This window comes from Schistocerca serialis, chromosome 3 (assembly GCF_023864345.2).
Source record: "Schistocerca serialis cubense isolate TAMUIC-IGC-003099 chromosome 3, iqSchSeri2.2, whole genome shotgun sequence".
NCBI classification, from domain to species: domain Eukaryota; kingdom Metazoa; phylum Arthropoda; class Insecta; order Orthoptera; family Acrididae; genus Schistocerca; species Schistocerca serialis.
In genome coordinates this window covers 904,989,096-905,007,670 of record NC_064640.1, presented here as the reverse complement: position 1 = coordinate 905,007,670, position 18,575 = coordinate 904,989,096, and the positions used below count along the sequence as shown (strand labels likewise).

Sequence of the window (18,575 nt, the reverse complement as noted above, 5' to 3'; positions counted from 1 at the left end):
CTCATGGCTGGCTGTTTATGTAGAGTACTTCTGCATGTTAGCAGGGGGAGGGGGAAGTACTGGCAAGTGCAGAGTCAGTTGAATTTTGTAACTGCTATGGCCTTCTGCCTATGAAGTACAGGATGTCCCACAAAAAATCGGTACACTTCACACCCGAGTTGAAGTAACAGTGAACTAACTAAAAAAGAATAGATAACAGTAATGTTAAAAACATGTAGTTACTTGTTTATAAGAGATGCTGGAGGTGGTGCCCATGGGCATTTGGAGATGGTGTTGCCATTTCACAAGCAATTCAACTAGAGATGATTAACTGGTTCGTGAGGCATACCAGTTATATGTGGGATACCCCTATTTGTGTGTTGCATTTGTTCCACTGTAAAGCAAGTAAATCTGTGCACAATCCAAAGGTTGGTTTGAATACTGCACTGCTCTACAAGGCATGGAGGTGTGCCCTCTCTGAACTGATTTATACAGCCAGTTAGACAGGGATCTACATTTCAACATGAACTCCAAAACACAGAGCAACTGGACTTCGCTTTTTTCTTATTTTTAGAGATGAAAGAAACGATAAGTAACAGAAAAACTTATACAGTCAATGGGGTATCAGACCCAAAGCCTTTGGAGTTGTAGTCTGGAACTTAACCAACCGATTCACCAACACTCACTTCTGTACAGTCCGTTAATAAGTTATTTGTCTGTTAGAAACAGCAGTGAGCCAGGGGAAGAAACACTAGTCATAGAATTTGGTACAAGAAGTAAACAAAGAAAATGCAGTGGCATTCTACGTTATTCATTAATTACAAATAATTTATGTATGAATAAAATTGTCTGAATGATCTACATTATTCATTACTTACAAATAATTTATGTATGAATAAAATTGTTTGAATGATCTACTTGCTCGAATAATTGCCCAGATTGAAATTTATTCAAATAATGCCCATTTCTGCTTACCATTACACCTTGTGCTTCCTTCCTCTTCATGTTCATTGTAGTTAATATCGAAACCATAATGTGTCTTATTACTTCATTTCCTAGATTTATGCACAAGAGCCTATAGTATAGCTGCTTTGAAGTTTTTTGTTAATTATAGACGAATTTGACAATTATAATCTGTTGTCACACTCCTCAAAGTAATACTTTTCATTTGTTTGATCCTAAATGTGTGTCAGTGTTGGTGTGATTGTTGTAGCTGACTGAGTGTAAGCATTATTTTGTCAGCCATTCTTTCAACTAAATTTACAGTTGTACAGCTAAATCAGTGCCCTTCAAAGCATGCAGTGTTCAATTACCTCTTTGATATTTGTTATACATAATTTGTTATACATAATCATACTCAATTGCTGTGGTAATGCCTAGTGAATTAAGGTATACAGCACACACTCCCTTGTAGAAAACATATAAAATTTACAGCTATAAATAAATTCTAATTATAAAAGCATTTTAACACTTGGTGAGCCCATTAGTGCTGCAATGTGATGATGAAGCTGCAAAGAGCCTGCTTCCTTAGCTGCGTAGCAGGGCCAGTCAATGAATACATGCGAGGTGATACAGAGTGTGGTACCTGCCGACCGCGTGCTTCTGCAACATGAGCAAAGCAAGTGACAGACAGTGAGCACTGCTCATGCAGTTCTGCCACATGGTTTCAGTGCTCTGGAGTGAATCTCTTCATCTGTAGATCACTCCTACGTCCTACAGCCATTTGAACCTGCTGACTGTATTCAAGCCTTGGTCTCCTCTACAATCCTCCCTGCCCTCACACTTACTTCCATTATCAAACTGACAATTCCTTAAAGTCTCAGCTGTCTTATAGTCTTGATGTGTCACATTTCATTTCCCTAATTTTGATTCAGTACCACCTCAGTTATTCGATCTACCTCTACATTCTCTTGTAGCACCACATTTCTAATGCTTCTATTCTATTCTTGTCTTAACTGTTTATTGTCCACTTTAATACAAGACAACACTAAATACTGATACTCTCTGAAAACACTTCCTAAGACTCAAATTTGATATTTTGTTATAAATAACCACACAATGCTGCAAAGTTTTTGTTTGTTTCAACCTAGCGATCATAATCTGGCAGAACCTGAATACAGTACGCAAGAGCGTACTTTTTTTCTGATAGAAAAGACAGAACACAGTATGACAATCATGTGAACACAGAGCACTTATTTGTAAAATTTTTCATAGTGATGCCACTTTTTTATAATTTTGACTTGTAATCCATGATTACGTCTCACTGTGTGAATATGTTGTCCTATAAGTACGATAAGCATAAGACCATGGTGTTACATATAAAAACTACATTTCACGTTCAGTCATGATGTGCCTTGCACATGACACAACTGATTTAGGGCTCTATAATCTATTATGGGTCAGACAGGTCGTATTGCACTGTCAGTGTGTTTTAGGTTGCAGTCAGTAAATACACTACATATGATATTACAATTTTATGGTCATTCTTTCTGAATGAGAAACAGGTTGTTATAACATTATCATTGCCATTTATATTTCTATTCAATGTTAACATTTTTTCTTCCCCCGAAACTCTTTTATTGATGGTGCCAGTCTGTATTTTGTATCCTCTCTGCTTTGGGCATTGTCGTCCGCAGCTCGTGGTCTAGTGGCTAGCGTTGCTACCTCTGGACCACGGGGTCCAGGGATCAATTCCCGGCCAGGTTGGGGAGTTTCTCTACGTGGGGACTGGGTGTTTGTGTTATCCTCATCATTCCATCATAATACATGAAAGTGGCTTGACTGGATTGTATACAGATTGGGAATGTGAACAGGTGCCGATAACCACACAGTTGAGCACCGCGCAAACCAGTCACCCTAGTCTGACAACATTGCTTGATTTAACTTGACTACATTCCATTACCCTTGTTTCACTTTTCTCAGTATTCATCTTATTACCTTTCTTTCAAAACACTACCCATTCCATTCAACTGTTCTTGCATGTCCTTTGCCATCTCGGACAGAATTACAGTGTTGTTGGCAAACCTCAAAGATTTAACTTCTTCTCCCTTAACTTTAATTACCTTTCCAAATTTCTCCTTTATTTTCTTTACTGCTTGTTCATTTTACAATTTGAATATTATCAGGGAGAGGCTACAATCCTATCATCTCAGTTCCTTCTCAATTACTGCTTCCCATTCGTGCCCCTTAATGCTTACAACTGATCTCTGCTTTCTGTAAACGTTGTAAATAACTTTTTGCTGCCTGTATTTTACCGCTGCTATCCTCAGAATTTCTAACAATGTATTAAAGTCAACACTGGTGTAAGCGTTCTCTAAATCTATAATTGCTGTAAATGTTGGCTGCCATTTCTTTATTGTATCTTCTAAGATAAGTTGTATAGTCAGTATCGGCTTCTTTATTCCTACAGTTCTTGGGAAGCCAGATCATCCACATGGTCAGCTTCTACCAGTGACCTTTTTTCTGTAAATAATAAATGTAAATATTTTGTAACCAGGACATCTTAAACTAATGGTCTGGTAATATTCACACTTGTCAGCATCTACCATCTTTGCAATGGGAATTATTACATTATTCTTGAAATCTGAGAGGATTTCACCTGTCTGAAATATCTTGCATAAAATTTGGAGTAGTATTGTCTTGTCTGACTCTCTCAATAATTCTGAGGGCGTATCATCTACTCCAAGGGACTTGTTTCAACTTCAGTCTTTCAGAGCTCTGTCAAATTCTTCTTGCAGTATCATATCTCTCATCTCATATTCATTTACTACTTATTCTCTTTCTGTAATATTGTATTCAAGTTTGTGTTCTATAGACTCTCAGTGTGTTTCTTCCACCTTTCAGCTTTCCTTTTCATAGTACGGGCTTGTCATCTGAGCTTTAATACTCATGCAGGTGCTTCTTTTTTCTCCAAAACTTCTTTAATTATGCTATAGGTGGCATATATCTTTCTCATAATCATGCAGGCTTCTACAGCCATGCATTTCTTATCCAGCAAATCCAGCTTTGCCTGGTTGCACTTCTTGTCCATTTCATTTTTTAAGCATCTGTATGTTCTCCTTTGCCTGCTTCATATGCTGCACTTTATATTTCTCCATTCCTCAGTTAGATTCAAATTCTTCTATTAAGCCTTGTCTTTTTGTGTATTTGATCTTCTAGTGCCTTTACTGTCATCTATTGGGTTCCTTGCCTAATGTTCCCTTTTGAACTCTCCAGTTCTTTCAACTTATCTAGGTTCCATATCCTTAATTTCCTACCCCTCTGCTTTTTTCTGGTTTTATACTGCAGTTAATAATCAGTAAATTGGGACACGCCCCCCCTCCCCCCCCCCCCCCCCCCCACACACACACACACACACACCTACACCTACATAGTGCCAACGATATTTTGTTTTTGTGGCAAGTGGGCTGGCTGTGGTGGGGCAGTGTTGGGTGGTATGGGTAGAGGGAGACGGAGGTTGTAGGTAAGGAGAAGGACTGGGTATGGGTGGCTAGTGGGTCAAAGGGGGGGCTAGTTTGACAGCTAGGAATGCAGGAGGGAGGGATGGCAGGTATAGTTGTGGTGGGCAGTGGGAAGTGGCACGCACTGAAGGGTATGTAGTGATGTGAATTGGGAGGGGGTGACAGGACAGAGGATGGGGAAACTGTTGGGTGGAGGGTGCAGGGACAGTGGGTTACCTAAGATTGAGACCACGACAGTTATGGAAGTGGAGAATGGGTTGCAAGGATAACTCCTATCTGCATTGTTTAGAGAAGCTGGTAACTGAGGGAAGGATCCAAATGGTTCATGTTGTGAAGCAGCCATTGAAATTGAGCATGCTGTGCTCAGCTGCATGTTGTGCCACCAGGTGGTCAACTTTGTTCCTGACAACGGGTTGGTGGTGGCCATTCATTCTGGTGGACAGCTGGTTGGTAGTAATACCAACATAAAAGGCTGTGCTGTGTTTGCAGCAGAGTTGGTACATGAAATTGCTGCTTTCACAGGTGGCCCAGCTTCTGATGGCATAGGGTAATCCTGTGACAGGGCTGGAGTAGGAGGTACTGTGTGGGTGGATTGGGGAGGTCTTGCACCTTGGTGTGCCACAGTTTAGGAGGGGTGGGAAGGATCTTGGGTAAGATGTTACTCATCTTAAGGCAGGATGAGAGATAATCAAAGCCCTGGCAAGGAATATGGTTCAGTTGTTCCAGCCAAGGGTGATATAGGGTGACAAGGGTGGCACTTGTTTCTAGCTGATTCTTAGTGGGTGGTGCGAGGATTGGGGGTGTGTGAGGATATGGCGCAGGAAATCTGTTTGTGGACAAGGTGTAGGAGGGTATTGTCTGTCAGTGAAGCCCACCGGTCGCAAAATAGCATTGGCACTGACAGTCTGAGGATAACTTCAAAAACTGATAAGTTTTTCTTCTTTTGTGTGTGCTTGTCGACAACTCAACGCTTCTGCTTTTCAGTGAGTGGTCTCCTTTAATCCTAACGTGTTCTAATATAAATCTATACAGAGATCGGTTAAAATTGTTGTGTCGTGGGAGTGGTTCTAATTCTCATATTAACCATACTTTCTGCTGTATGTAAATAACCTTACAGATGGAAGTCATTTCAATGAAAATTGACCCTTAATGTTGCAAAATGTTATATTTATTTAAACTTTCATTTCTCCCATTTCAGGGAATCAGACGGCCGTGGAAAGGAGTTCTTATGGTTGGACCTCCTGGAACAGGCAAGACAATGCTAGCCAAAGCTGTTGCAACAGAATGTTGTACAACATTTTTCAATGTATCATCTTCAACTCTCACATCAAAATACAGAGGCGAATCAGAAAAACTAGTGCGACTCTTGTTTGAAATGGTATCTATTTTTTATTTGCTACTTGTGGCACAATGAATGTGTTTGAAAGCTTTCTAAAAGGTGGATTTTAAAAAATTTACAGGCTCGCTTTTATGCACCAAGCACAATATTTATAGATGAAATAGATTCATTGTGTTCAAGAAGGGGATCAGAATCAGAACATGAGGCATCACGCCGTGTGAAATCAGAACTTTTGGTGCAGATGGACGGCATAAGTTCAAACAGGCACGTGAACATGTTGTGTTATTAGATTTTTTAAATCTAGTTATTTGTTAAAGTGGATAATGGATTTTTTTAACTGAGTATGTGTAAAAATGCTTTTGATTATTATGCTGTGTGTATTATCATTGGAGAATTGGTGAAAGTTCAGTAGATGTGTAAAGTGTACAACATGCTAGCAGTGTTCTGTCCCAGAAAAATGTCAGTCTGATTCCAATGATTTTTTTTTTGAAAATGAATTTTGTGGAAATAGATCTTCCAAAAAGCTTCAAAAATTCAAACAATGCAAAATTCAGTGACAAACTGGTGTAGTCAAATATTAAAGTCAAAAAATTGTAGCCATTGCAATGCTGTGTCATTGGCCTGCTGTAGAGCATGAAGATCACTTGTTTTTTCTGTTGGGGCACCTCTCCATAAGACGGGTGAGTCAGATTTGTTACCTCGTAGGTTGTGAAGGTAGTTCTTTGAGGTTTGAGTTGTGTGGAAAATCTGCACTAGCTTTATGCTCTTTTTCATGTACTGTAAGTGCAGTCTTCCTATGCATATTGTACAAAACACATTATAATAATCCACCTCCAGCCTTTGCAGCATCTTTTCCCTTACATGCTGCATATATATCCTGTTGCTATTCTTTTTCCCCCTCCTTTGGGGAATGTGTGGGATGTTTTTGGAAATATTTTCGGCATTTTCAGTAGCCGATATCAGAACAGTCTCTCCACTGTATTTTTTTCCTTTCTTCTTTCTTCATTCCCCTTCTCCTGTCCTTCCTTCACTTTGGCATTTTAGGTCCTCTTTTTCTTCTTACTCCCTGTGCACTCCTGAAGGCCAGCTCATGCACCTGATGCTGGGTAACATGCAATTCCCAGCCCCAGGTCGACAACGAGGGTTCGCACGTACCCCCTGTTACAGACCAGGCCCAGGGAGGGGTGATTGCCAGAACTGCTACCTTCCCAAATTGCTGATTGGTCCCTTTGTCGGGTGTTAGGAAGGTGTGAACAGTCACCTCACGTGGGTTCAATCCCCACTAAGGGAGGCTCCCAGTTGGAAGGAGCACGCCATCGGAGATGCTGGCAATCGTGAGGGATTTTGTTGCAATGAGCCAATCATCTTCTTCACAATCAATGTATACTAAACATAAATGAAATGAGGCTAATGATTCAAAGACCTTCCCAGCTGCACCACGGTTCCTCATGGTTGCATGTATTGAAGATGGTCAGTCCTTTGCTACAGTAAATCTGTTTATTATTTAGAAAGGTGTTGATGCAATTGCTGGCCCTGTGAAATTCTGCTCTCATTTACCCAACGGCACTTTGCTTTTGAGACTACTTCTGCTTCTTAGACACAACTGCTTGCTGATTCGCTCCTCCATGGCTATCCTGTTTGTGTCGAGGCCCATTGAACGTTGAATTCTTCCCGTGATGTTATTCACACTATGCTGCTCAATGGTCTGACTGAGGCAAAAATCCAAATGTGCCTCTCTGGTCAGGGAGTCAATGCAGTCCATTTGGTAATGAAAAAGGTAGATGCATCTTTAGTGCCCACACACCTCTGTTCCTCACTTTTGGTAGAGTGGAGCTTCCGTCAAAGATCAGAGCAGGCTATGAAGTTATCACGGTCTGACCATACATTTCAAACCAGTGTCATCGTTACAACAACAATCAAATGTCCTGTTGACACCTGGCCAAACGTTTAACCTGTGCTAAGGATGCTCACAAAGTTGACTGTCCACCTCCTTCTCCCCATTGTATCAATTGCAATAGTGACCACACAGCCTCCTCCAGAGATTTTCCCATGTATCTCGATGAGTGGGCCATCCAGGAGATCTGGGTGAAGGAAAAAGTGCCTTGCCCAATCACTCGCAAGTTGTTGGCTAGTCAGAAACCCTGCATTCTGTTGTCTGGCGTTTACAGTACTGTTCTTGCTACATTTTGCTCCATGAAGGACATGGCCATGCAGATATGCGATCTCAAATTTAGCACCACGGTTGTAAACTCACCCATTGTCAAGGTTGCATCCCCGTCTCCTCCTCCAGCTGTGCAACAAGCCACCAAACTTTTGCCTCAAAGGGCGAAGTCACCTGCTACAAAACTGGCAGGCCAAAAAGGACAGAAGGGATACTCCCCTGAAGACTTCTTATGTCCCTCCAGCTGACAAACATCTGAGCCAACCAAAAAGGCTCCAAGAAGTCAAACAAAGGCAAACGGTCTTTTCCTTCACTGACTTGGAGATTCTCTTTGACGGTGTCGCCACGTGATACCCTCACCAGCCTGACCTCTGTGTTTCCAGTGTGGAACACCAACCTTTTTTTCCCTGCACTATGTAGACCGACAGAGCTAGAATTCTGACAACTCTGTCGATTGCGTGGACCAGAATCCCCCAGCCTCTGCACCCTGTAGCAGTGAGTCTTTTAAGGCTGGGACTCGGCAACTGCCGAGGTGACATCCCTTCATTTTTTCTCTCCTCCCCTTTCCTTGTCATGACTCTCCTCCAAGCGTATGTTTGTGGCCTTGGATCCCACAAAGAGGACTTACGGCTGCTCTTGGCATCACAGCGTTCGCTTGTTCTCTGCCTCCAGAAAACAAAATGTTGTCCTCATGTCTGCTTTGTGCTCTCACATTTCTTTCTAGTCTGCTTTGACCTTCCCCCGAGGAGGACAGCATTCCGTCTCATGGGGGAGTCATGCTGCTCATCCGGGATGACGTTCATAGTCAAACCATCTCCCCGACTTCAAGCTGTTGCAGTCCGCATTTTCCTTCCTCACCTCACCTTTTCGCTTTGTACTGTTTACATCCCTCTGTCATTTGGTGTCAACAGGGCAGACTTTCTCCAACTTATTGGGCATCTCCCTCACCCATTTCTACTGCTTGGTGATTTTAATGTGCACCATCCCCTGTGGGGCTCTCCCAGAACCTGTTGGGGAGGTGGCCTCTTAGCTGACCTGAGTCACCTTAACTTCATCTGCCTTAACACGGAAGCACCCCACGTTCCTTTCAGACTCCATGCACACCTATTCCCATTTGGACTTTTCCTTCTGCACTGCCCAACTTGCCCATCGTCTCAAGTGGTCCGTTCTCTCTGATGTGCACTTGAATCACTATTTCCCCATGTGCTATCAGTTTGTTGACTCCTACCGCACATATGTGCACACCCAAATGGTAGCATTCTGAGGCCGACTGGAGGCTTTATCCTTCCCTGATGACCTTTGACGAACAACATTTCCTGAGTTGTGATGACCAGGTAAAATGTCTTACAAACATTATACTTACCGCCGCAGAATGTTCCATTCCTCCCACTTCATCTTTACCGCCCCGTGTCCCAGTCTCTTGGTCGACTGAGGCATACCATCATGCAATTCGCACAGGGAGACATGTGCATTTTTAACTGTCACTCTTATGATGGCAAACTGCATTTGCTATAAACAGATGTGTGCACAGTATCGTCGTCGTGTTCTTTGGGATAGCAAAAAAGTTAGCTGGATTTCATTTACTAGCTCTTTTAACAGTTCCACTCCCTCTTCCGTTGTGTGGGCCAACCTCCGACAGCTCTCTGGGCTGAAGGTCCATCCCACAATTTCTGGCCTGACCATAGCAGATGATGTCATTGTGGACCCTATTTCTATCTCCAACACCTTGGGCCGCTTTTTTGTGGAAATTTCAAGCTCCATCCATTATCACCATCGGAAACGAGTGGAGGAGGCTCGGGTGATAACCTTCTTTTCACAAAAATGTGAATGCTACAATGTCACCTTTACTGTGAAGGAGTTAGATCGTGCTCTCACTTCATACTGATCCTCCACCCCAGGGCTAGACAGTGTTCACAATCAGATGTTGCAGAACCTTTCTCTTGCAGGCAAGCCATTTCTCTTTCATATGTACAATTGCACCTAGGCAGAGGGCACATTTCCCAGACACTGGATTGAAACCACTGTCATACCCATACCTAAGTCCGGCAAGGACAGGCACCTTCCTCCTAGTTATCACTCCATTTCTCTCACCAACTGTGTTTGGAAGGTGATGGAACGTATGATTCATGCCCAGCTCCCAGCTGGTATGGTGGCTAGAGATTTGCAATTTACTAACCACTGCACAGTGTGGATATAAATTGTGTCATTCTGCAGTTGACCATCTCATCACTTTGCCAACCCATATCATGAATGGTTTTCTGGGGAAATAAGAGACTGTGGCCGTGTTTCTCGATTTGGAGAAAGCCTATAACACCTCCTGGAGGACTTCTATCCTCTGTACTTTCTACACCTGGGGCCTCTGTGACTGCATGCCCAGTTTCCTTCAGGAGTTTTTTTTAAAAGACTGAATTTTCAAGGTACGTGTTGCTTCTGTCTTGTCGGACACCTTTATCCAGGAAAACAGTGTGTCTCAGGGTTCTGTCCTGAGCATCATCCTCTTTGCTAGCACCATTAACCCTATTATGGCCTGTCTCCCACCAGATTTCACCGGCTCCCTTTTCCGTGATAATTTTGCCATCTATTGCAGTTCTCCACAGACTTGTTTCTTCACCATTGTCTCGATGGTCGTTACTCATGGAGCATCGACAATGGCTTTTGTTTTTCCACTGACAAAACAGTTTGTATGATTTTCTGGGGGTACAATTGGTTTCTTCGACCGTCTTTACATCTTGGGCCTGTTTCTCTTCCATTCATTAAAACTACGAAATTCCTGTGGGCTCATACTCAATAGGAAACTTTCTTGGTCCTCTCAGTGTCTTACCTGACCACCCACTGTATGTGGTCCCTCAATGTCCTACGTGTCCTCTGCAGAACTTCCTGGGTAGTGGATGAAACGACCCTCCTCCGTTTGCCCTGGTCCCTTGTCCATTCAAAACTAGACTATGGGTGCTTCGTGTATGCATCTGCACGTCCGTCCCTCTTACGCCATCTCAATACTATCCACCTTCGTGGCATCCATTTGGCCATTGGTCCCTTTTACACTAGCCCGGTTGAGAGTCTCTATGCAGAAACTGTCAAACTACTGCTGTCATACTGCTGTGATTTTCTCCTCAGCAGGTATGCATGCTGTTTGTCTGCCATGCCTAGCCACCCATCTTGTGCCTGCTTCTTCGATGACTCCTTTGATTGCCAGTAAGAAGTGCGTCCCTCTTCTGTTACCTCCTGGAGTTGGCGTTTGGCTATTGCTCCTGCCGCTTGACTTCACACTACATACCACTTTCCTAATGGGTGTGAACCCTTCACCACCTTGGCTTCGTGTGGTGGCCCATGTTCACCTTTGCTTTCATTCGCTTCCTAAGAAAACTGCTTCACCATTATTCTATCGCCACAAGTTTCTTGATCTTCGCACAGAACTTTGCTATTGTACCTTTGTGTACACTGATGACTCTCAGACTGAGTGTGGTGTCTGGTGTGCCTTCATCATTGGCACGGATGTTTTTCGGTATCTACTTCCTGAACACTGTTCAGTGTTTACACCAGAGCTCTTTGCCCTGTATCAGGCCACGCAGTACATCCGGTGACACAGGCTTTTCAATTGTGTCATCTGCTCCAACTCTCTGTGCGGTTCAGAGCCTGTGTGTGCTGTACACCATCCATTCTTTAGTGCGACAGGTCCAGAAAAGCTGTCATTTGCACACTCTTGGGAGCCACTGTGATGTTTATGTGAGTCCCTGGTCATGTCAGTCTAATGAGAAACAAGGCTGCTGATGCTGCTGCCGAGGCTGCAGTCCTCGTACCTCAGCCCCCTAGTTCTTCTATTCCCTCCAGTGATCTCTGTGTTGCCATATGTCAGCAGGTGGTGCCACTTTGGCATCACCACTGGTCCTCCAGGGAGTTAAACCTCTTCCAGCAGCTTGCATGACCACCTCTCAGCCCTTTCGCCATGAGGAGATCATTTTAGCTAGGTTGCGTATTGGGCACTGTCTTTGCAGCCATCACCATTTGTTAAGTGGTGCTCACCTGCTACTTTGTGTTCATTGCCTTCAACATTGGACGGTTCACCATTTCATGATGGAATGCCCTTTTTTTAACCACTAACATTCTCATTTATGTTTGCTGTCTGAGTTATCGGCCGTTTTAGAGAATGACACACGGGCTGTTGACTGTGCTCTACTTTTTATCCGTCGTAGCAGTATGGCGATGGACATTTAATCTTTAGTTCAGGACCTCTGTTTCTCTACGGTGTATTTTGTGGACTTTTCTTCAAGTCTCTGTTTTTAGCTGTCTTTCCTACCGTTGATTGGGTTTAACGTGTAGTCGTTTGAACTCCTTTTTTGTCATGTTCTACAGTTGTGACATGGGCGCATATAATGCTAGTTGTTTTTGCACTCTAAAACAAAATGAAACATTATAATATACAACTCATGTTTAGTTTAGTTTTCCACCTTTAACAGTAGCGTATTTCATCTATATTTGTCATAATCTACATGAGCACTGGCTTCCAGACTGTTACAGGAGTCTGTTAGTGAGCATAACCTCAACCAGATGTCAAGACATAAAGTTATCTTCGAGGAATCTCTACATTTTATCTGAATTTTTTCTCTTTATTTGCAGAAACCACTTTCTTGAGTGTTATAGCTTAAAAAAGAACTTGAATTCTTTATAATGAGACAGGCCTGAAATTAAAACCGTATCAGTGAGGCTTATTTAAAGATTTTTTTAAAAATGTAATGAACATTGCATCAGTCAGAATTCAGAACCACTATGAATGCTGTTTCTTATTTGGGATCAGATAGTTGTCGTTCTTAAGCTACTGGAATTTGCTCTACTTTCAAGCTATTAGAAGTTAGGTGTGGTTGGGTGAACTTCTGAGTTTCATGTTCCAGGGATACCAAAGGTACTTCAGGCACTATCATCTCCAGGGAATACTGTTTCCTCTGCTGGAAGTACAAGATGTATCACCACTCATCCACTTGATAGTGAGTGGCATGTCCGGGAGGTCTAGGGACCCTGCGCAGGGGAGGCAGGAACCTGGTGGAACTAAAGTTATTATACTCATTCACCAAAATCAAACAGTTTGATGTGCTTTCTTCCACTAAAACTGAAACTGTCATAGTGAAACACACTTCAGCTGTTAGGTGTCAAGGGATGGGTGGATGGGTGCAGATGGGCCAGGGTCTATTAATGATTGCCAGTTCAAAGCTACAGCCATTACACAAATAGCAGATGGGGATGGGAAGGATCAACATGTGCATTCTGTGTGCCTGGAAGCCTTATTTTGCTTGTTGAAGAGGCTTTTCTGGCTGCCAGTGAGGGAGCAATGTGCAACCAACTGCAAATTGTGGTGCACCATGGAATGAACAGAGCCTGTTATTATACATGGATCATTCCAGTGACTGGCAGACTAGGTTAAAAATACCATCCTTGCTCACAGTTTTTCAGCGAAGCTCACAATTGGAAACATTGTCCCCAGTACTGATTGGGGCTTGCTAGTTCCAAGCTGAGTAGAAGAAACTTAAACAGATCTGTGACGAGTTAGGCTATGACTTTTGGACTTGTGGCTTAGTGAATTGTAGAAACCCCTCCCTCCCCCCCCCCCCCCCCCCCCCCCCCGCCCCTTCCAAATTGTTCAGGGGTACAGTATACTACCCATCAGACATATAACTTGGGTGACCCCCTCAAATCCAGATAATAACTGTAGGAGACTCAAAGAGGAACTCAAAACAGTTAACTATGGTCAGAAGCAAGTAGAGGAATTATGGTGCGCGTTTAGAAGAGTATTTGATGAAGCACTGGATATATATGTACCTAGTAGAAATTTTCATGATGGGAAGGATCCTCACTGTAAAGAAACAGTGACTGCTGTATGGTATGTGTAAAACAAAGCATAGGGTTATAGACAGAGAGATAGTGAATGAAATGCTTTTGGCTGTCAAGAGGGTAATGTGTCTAAAGCCTTCAGTGATTCTGTAGCAGCATTTTAGTGAATGATCTCCAAAGTGGAGGGAAACAAAGCAAAAGCAGGAACACTTACTTCCATTTTCAAATGTTCCTTTACTAAGGAAGATACAGAATGACTTGCCCAGTTTACTTCTCACATCACTGCAAAAGGGAATGATAAAAATATTAGTGGCAGTGGTGTTGAGAAAAGGCTAAAATTAAATAAGGCTCCAGGGCCCAGTGGACTTCCAGTCAGATTCTATAAAGAATTTACACCTGATTTAGCTCCCATTGTAACCATTGTATATCACAGATCTGTGGAACGAAGAACTGTGCCCAGTGATAAAAAAAAAAAAAGCACAGATCAAATCCGTCTACAGGAAGGACAGCAGATATGTTGCATAAAATTACCATCCAATTTCATTGACTTCCATCTGTTGGAGAACCCTAGAACATTTTCTGAGCTTAGACATAATGAAGTATTTGAACAGAAAGACCACCTCCAAGCCAATCAGCATCTATTCTGAAACCATCAATTGAGTGAAACCAAACTTATGGTTTTCTCACATGACTTACTGAAAGCTATGGATCAAGGCAATTGTGTGGGTGTTACATTTCTTGCTTCTGAAAAGAATTTGGCTTTGTACCATAATAACATTTATTAATGAAAGTAAGCTTGTATGGAGTATCAAACAAAATTTGGGACTGGATTGAAGATTTCGTGGTAGGGAGAAGACAGCATGTTCCTTGGGATTAAGTCATCGAGAGAAGTAGAAATAATTGTTGTTCATGTTGTATATTAAAGGCCTGCAGACAATATTAATAGTAACCTCAGACTTTTTGCAGATGATAGTTACCTATAATGCAGTACTATGTGAAAAAAACTGAGCAAATGCAATTAGATTTTGATAAGATTTGAAAGTGGTGCAAAGATTGGAAACTTGTTTAACGGTTCACAGAAGTAAAATTGTGCACTTCACAAAATTTGGAAAAATAGTATGCTGTGACTAAAATATCAGCACTGGGTGCACCCGACTGCAAATTGTTGCTCATGTCAGCACCAATGACTCTTGCCGTCTGGGTTCGGAGGTCATCCTCAGTTCATACAGGTGGGTGGCGGAGTTGGTGAAGGCGGAAGGCCTCACTCGCGGGGTGGAATCTGAGCTAACTATTTGTAGTATCGTTCCCAGAACCGATCGCAGTCCTCTGGTTTGGAGCCAAGTGGAAGGCTTAAACCAGAGGCTCAGACTATTCTGCGGAGATCTGGGGTGCAAATTTCTCGACCTCCACTATCGGGTGGAGAAATGTAGGGTCCCCCTGAATAGGTCAGGCGTGCACTACACGCAGGAAGCAGCTACAAGGGTAGTGGAGCACGTGTGGAGTGCACATGTGGGATTTTAGGTTCGAGAATTCCCTCCCTAGGCCCGACAAGTCGCTTCCTGAGACGCGGCAAGGTAGGAGTAGGCAAAATGCAACAGGGAATAACAATATTAATGTGGTAATAGTAAACTGCAGGTGCGTCTATAGAAAGGTCCCAGAACTGCTCTCATTAATAAACAGTCACAATGCCCACATAGTACCAGGGACAGAAAGTTGGCTGAAACAAGATGTAAACAGTAATGAAATTCTAAACTCAGATTGGAATGTATACCGCAGAGACAGGCTGGACAGTGAAGGGTGAGACGTGTTTGTAGCGATAAGAAGTGCAATAGTATCAAAGGAAATTGACGGAGATCCGAAATGTGAAATAATTTGGGTGAAGGTCATGGTTAAAGCAGGCTCAGACATGGTAATTGGATGTCTCTATAGGCCCCCTGGCTCAGCAGCTGTTGTGGCTGAACACCTGAAGGATAATTTGGAAAATATTTTGAGTAGATGTCCCCACCATTTTATAGTTGTGGGTGGAGATTTTAATTTGCCGGATATAGACTGGGAGACTCAAACGTTCATAACGGGTGGCAGGGATAAAGAATCCAGTGAATTTTTTTTTAAGTGCTTTATCTGAAAACTACCTTGACCAGTTAAACAGAGAACCGACTCGTGGCAATAACATATTAGACCTTCTGGTGACAAATAGACCTGAACTATTTGAAACAGTTAACGCAGAACATGGAATCAGCGATCATGAAGCGGTTACTGCATCAATGATTTCAGCCGTAAATAGAAATATTAAAAAAGATAGCAAGATTTTTCTGTTTAGCAAAAGTGACAAAAAGCAGATTTCAGAGTACCTAACGGCTCAACACAAAACTTTTGTTTTAAGTACAGATAGTGTTGAGGCTCGCTGGACAAAGTTCAAAACCATCGTACAATATGCGTTAAATGAGTATGTGCCAAACAAGATAATAAGAGATGGAAAAGAGCCACCGTGGTACAACAACTAAGTCAGAAAACTGCTGCGGAAGCAAAGGGAACTTCACAGCAAACATACACATAGCCAAAGCCTTGCAGACAAACAAAAATTACGCAACGCGAAATGTAGTGTGAGGAGGGCTATGCGAGAGGCGTTCAATAAATTCGAAAGTAAAGTTCTATGTACTGACTTGGCACAAAATCCTGAGAAATTTTGGTCTTATGTTAAAGCGGTAGGTGGATCAAAACAAAATGTCCAGACACTCTGTGACCAAAATGGTACTGAAACAGAGGATGACAGACTAAAGGCTGAAACACTAAATGTATTTTTCCAAAGCTGTTTTACAGAGGAAGACAGCACTGTAGTTTGTTCTCTAGATTGTCACACAGATGACAAAATGGTAGATATCGAACTAGACGACAGAGGGATAGAGAAACAATTAAAATCGCTCAAAAGAGGAAAGGCCGCTGGACCTGATGGGATACCAGTTCGATTTTAGACAGAGTATGTGAAGGAACTTGCTCCCCTTCTTTCAGCAGTGTACCATAGGTCTCTAGAAGAGCGTAGCATTCCAAAGGATTGGAAAAGGGCACAGGTCATCCCATTTTCAAGAAGGGACCGTCGAACAGATGCGCAGAACTATAGACCTATATCTCGAACGTCGATCAGTTGTAGAATTTTGGAACACGTATTATGTTCGTGTATAATGACTTTTCTGCAGACCGTAAATCTACTCTGTAGACGATCGTGTGAAACCCAGCTCGCGCTATTCATCCACAAGACTCAGAGGGCCATAGACACGGGTTCCCAGGTAGATGCCATGTTTCTTGACTTCCGCAAGGCGTTCGATACAGTTCCCCACAGTCGTTTAATGAACAAAGTAAGAGCATATGGACTATCAGACCAATTGTGTGATTGGATTGAAGAGTTCCTAGATAACAGAACGCAGCATGTCATTCTCAATGGAGATAAGTCTTCCGAAGTAAGAGTGATTTCAGGTGCGCCGCAGGGGAGTGTCGTAGGACCGTTGCTATTCACAATATACATAAATGACCTTATGGATGACATCGGAAGTTCACTGAGGCTTTTTGCAGATGATGCTGTGGTATATCGAGAGGTTGTAACAATGGAAAATTGTATTGAAATGCAGGAGGATCTGCAGCGAATTGACGCATGGTGTAGGGAATGGCAATTGAATCTCAATGTAGACAAGTGTAATGTGCTGTGAATACATAGAAAGAAAGATCCCTTATCATTTAGCTACAATATAGCAGGTCAGCAACTGGAAGCAGTTAATTCCATAAATTATCTGGGAGTACGCATTAGGAGTGATTTAAAATGGAATGATCATACAAAGTTGATCATTGGTAAAGCAGATGCCAGACTGAGATTCATTGGAAGAATCCTAACGAAATGCAATCTGGAAACAAAGGAAGTAGGTTACAGTGTGCTTGTTCACCCACTGCTTGAATACTGCTCAGCAGTGTGGGATCCATACCAGATAGGGTTGATAGAAGAGATAGAGAAGATCCAACGGAGAGCAGCACTCTTCGTTACAGGATCATTTAGTAATCGCGAAAGCGTTACGGAGATGATAGATAAACTCCAGTGTAAGACTCTGCAGGAGTGACGCTCAGTAGCTCGGTATGGGCTTTTGTTAAAGTTTTGAGAACATACCTTCACTGAGGAGTCAAGCAGTATATTGCTCCCTCCTACGTATATCTCGTGAAGAGACCATGAGGATAAACTCAGAGAGATTAGACCCCACACAGATACATACCGACAATCCTTCTTTCCACGAACAATACGAGACTTGAATAGAAGGGAGAACCGATAGAGGTACTCACGGTACCCTCCGCAACGCACCTTCAGGTGGCTTGCGGAGTATGGGTGTAGATGTAGATGTAGATGACTCACAGTTGGAAACAATCAACTCATCCAAACACCTGTGTGTAACAGTTTGTAGAGATATGAAATGGAGTGATCACATAGACTCAAAGATATGGTAGGGGCAGACTTCAGATCATTGGCAGGATACTGGGATAATGCAGTCAGTCTACAGTGGAGATTGGTTACAAATCACTTGTGCATTCCATCATAGAATATTGCCTAAACATGCTGAACCAATGCCAAATAAGCCAAATGGAGATATCTAACATGTGAAAAGGAAAACCATACATATGGTCACGGGTTTGTTTGATTTGCAGCAGAGCATTGTGGAAATGCTGAAAAACCCTGAATTGGCAGATGCTTGATGATAAACACCAGTTATTGTTCAGAAGCCTTCTTGCAAAATTTCAAGAACAAACGTTAACTGAATAATCTGGACACGGTCTTCAGTCC

General features: G+C 42.6%; 1 protein-coding gene across 1 annotated transcript in view; it reads left to right on the top strand.

Annotated features, from left to right (window-relative positions):
* Positions 1 to 18,575, top strand: part of LOC126471159 (katanin p60 ATPase-containing subunit A-like 1) — a 115,358-nt gene that overhangs the window by 61,754 nt on the left and 35,029 nt on the right. The window contains exons 8-9 of the mRNA XM_050099262.1: positions 5,638 to 5,817; positions 5,900 to 6,042. Coding sequence (XP_049955219.1) covers positions 5,638 to 5,817; positions 5,900 to 6,042 — 323 coding nt within the window. The remainder of the gene's footprint in view (positions 1 to 5,637; positions 5,818 to 5,899; positions 6,043 to 18,575) is intronic.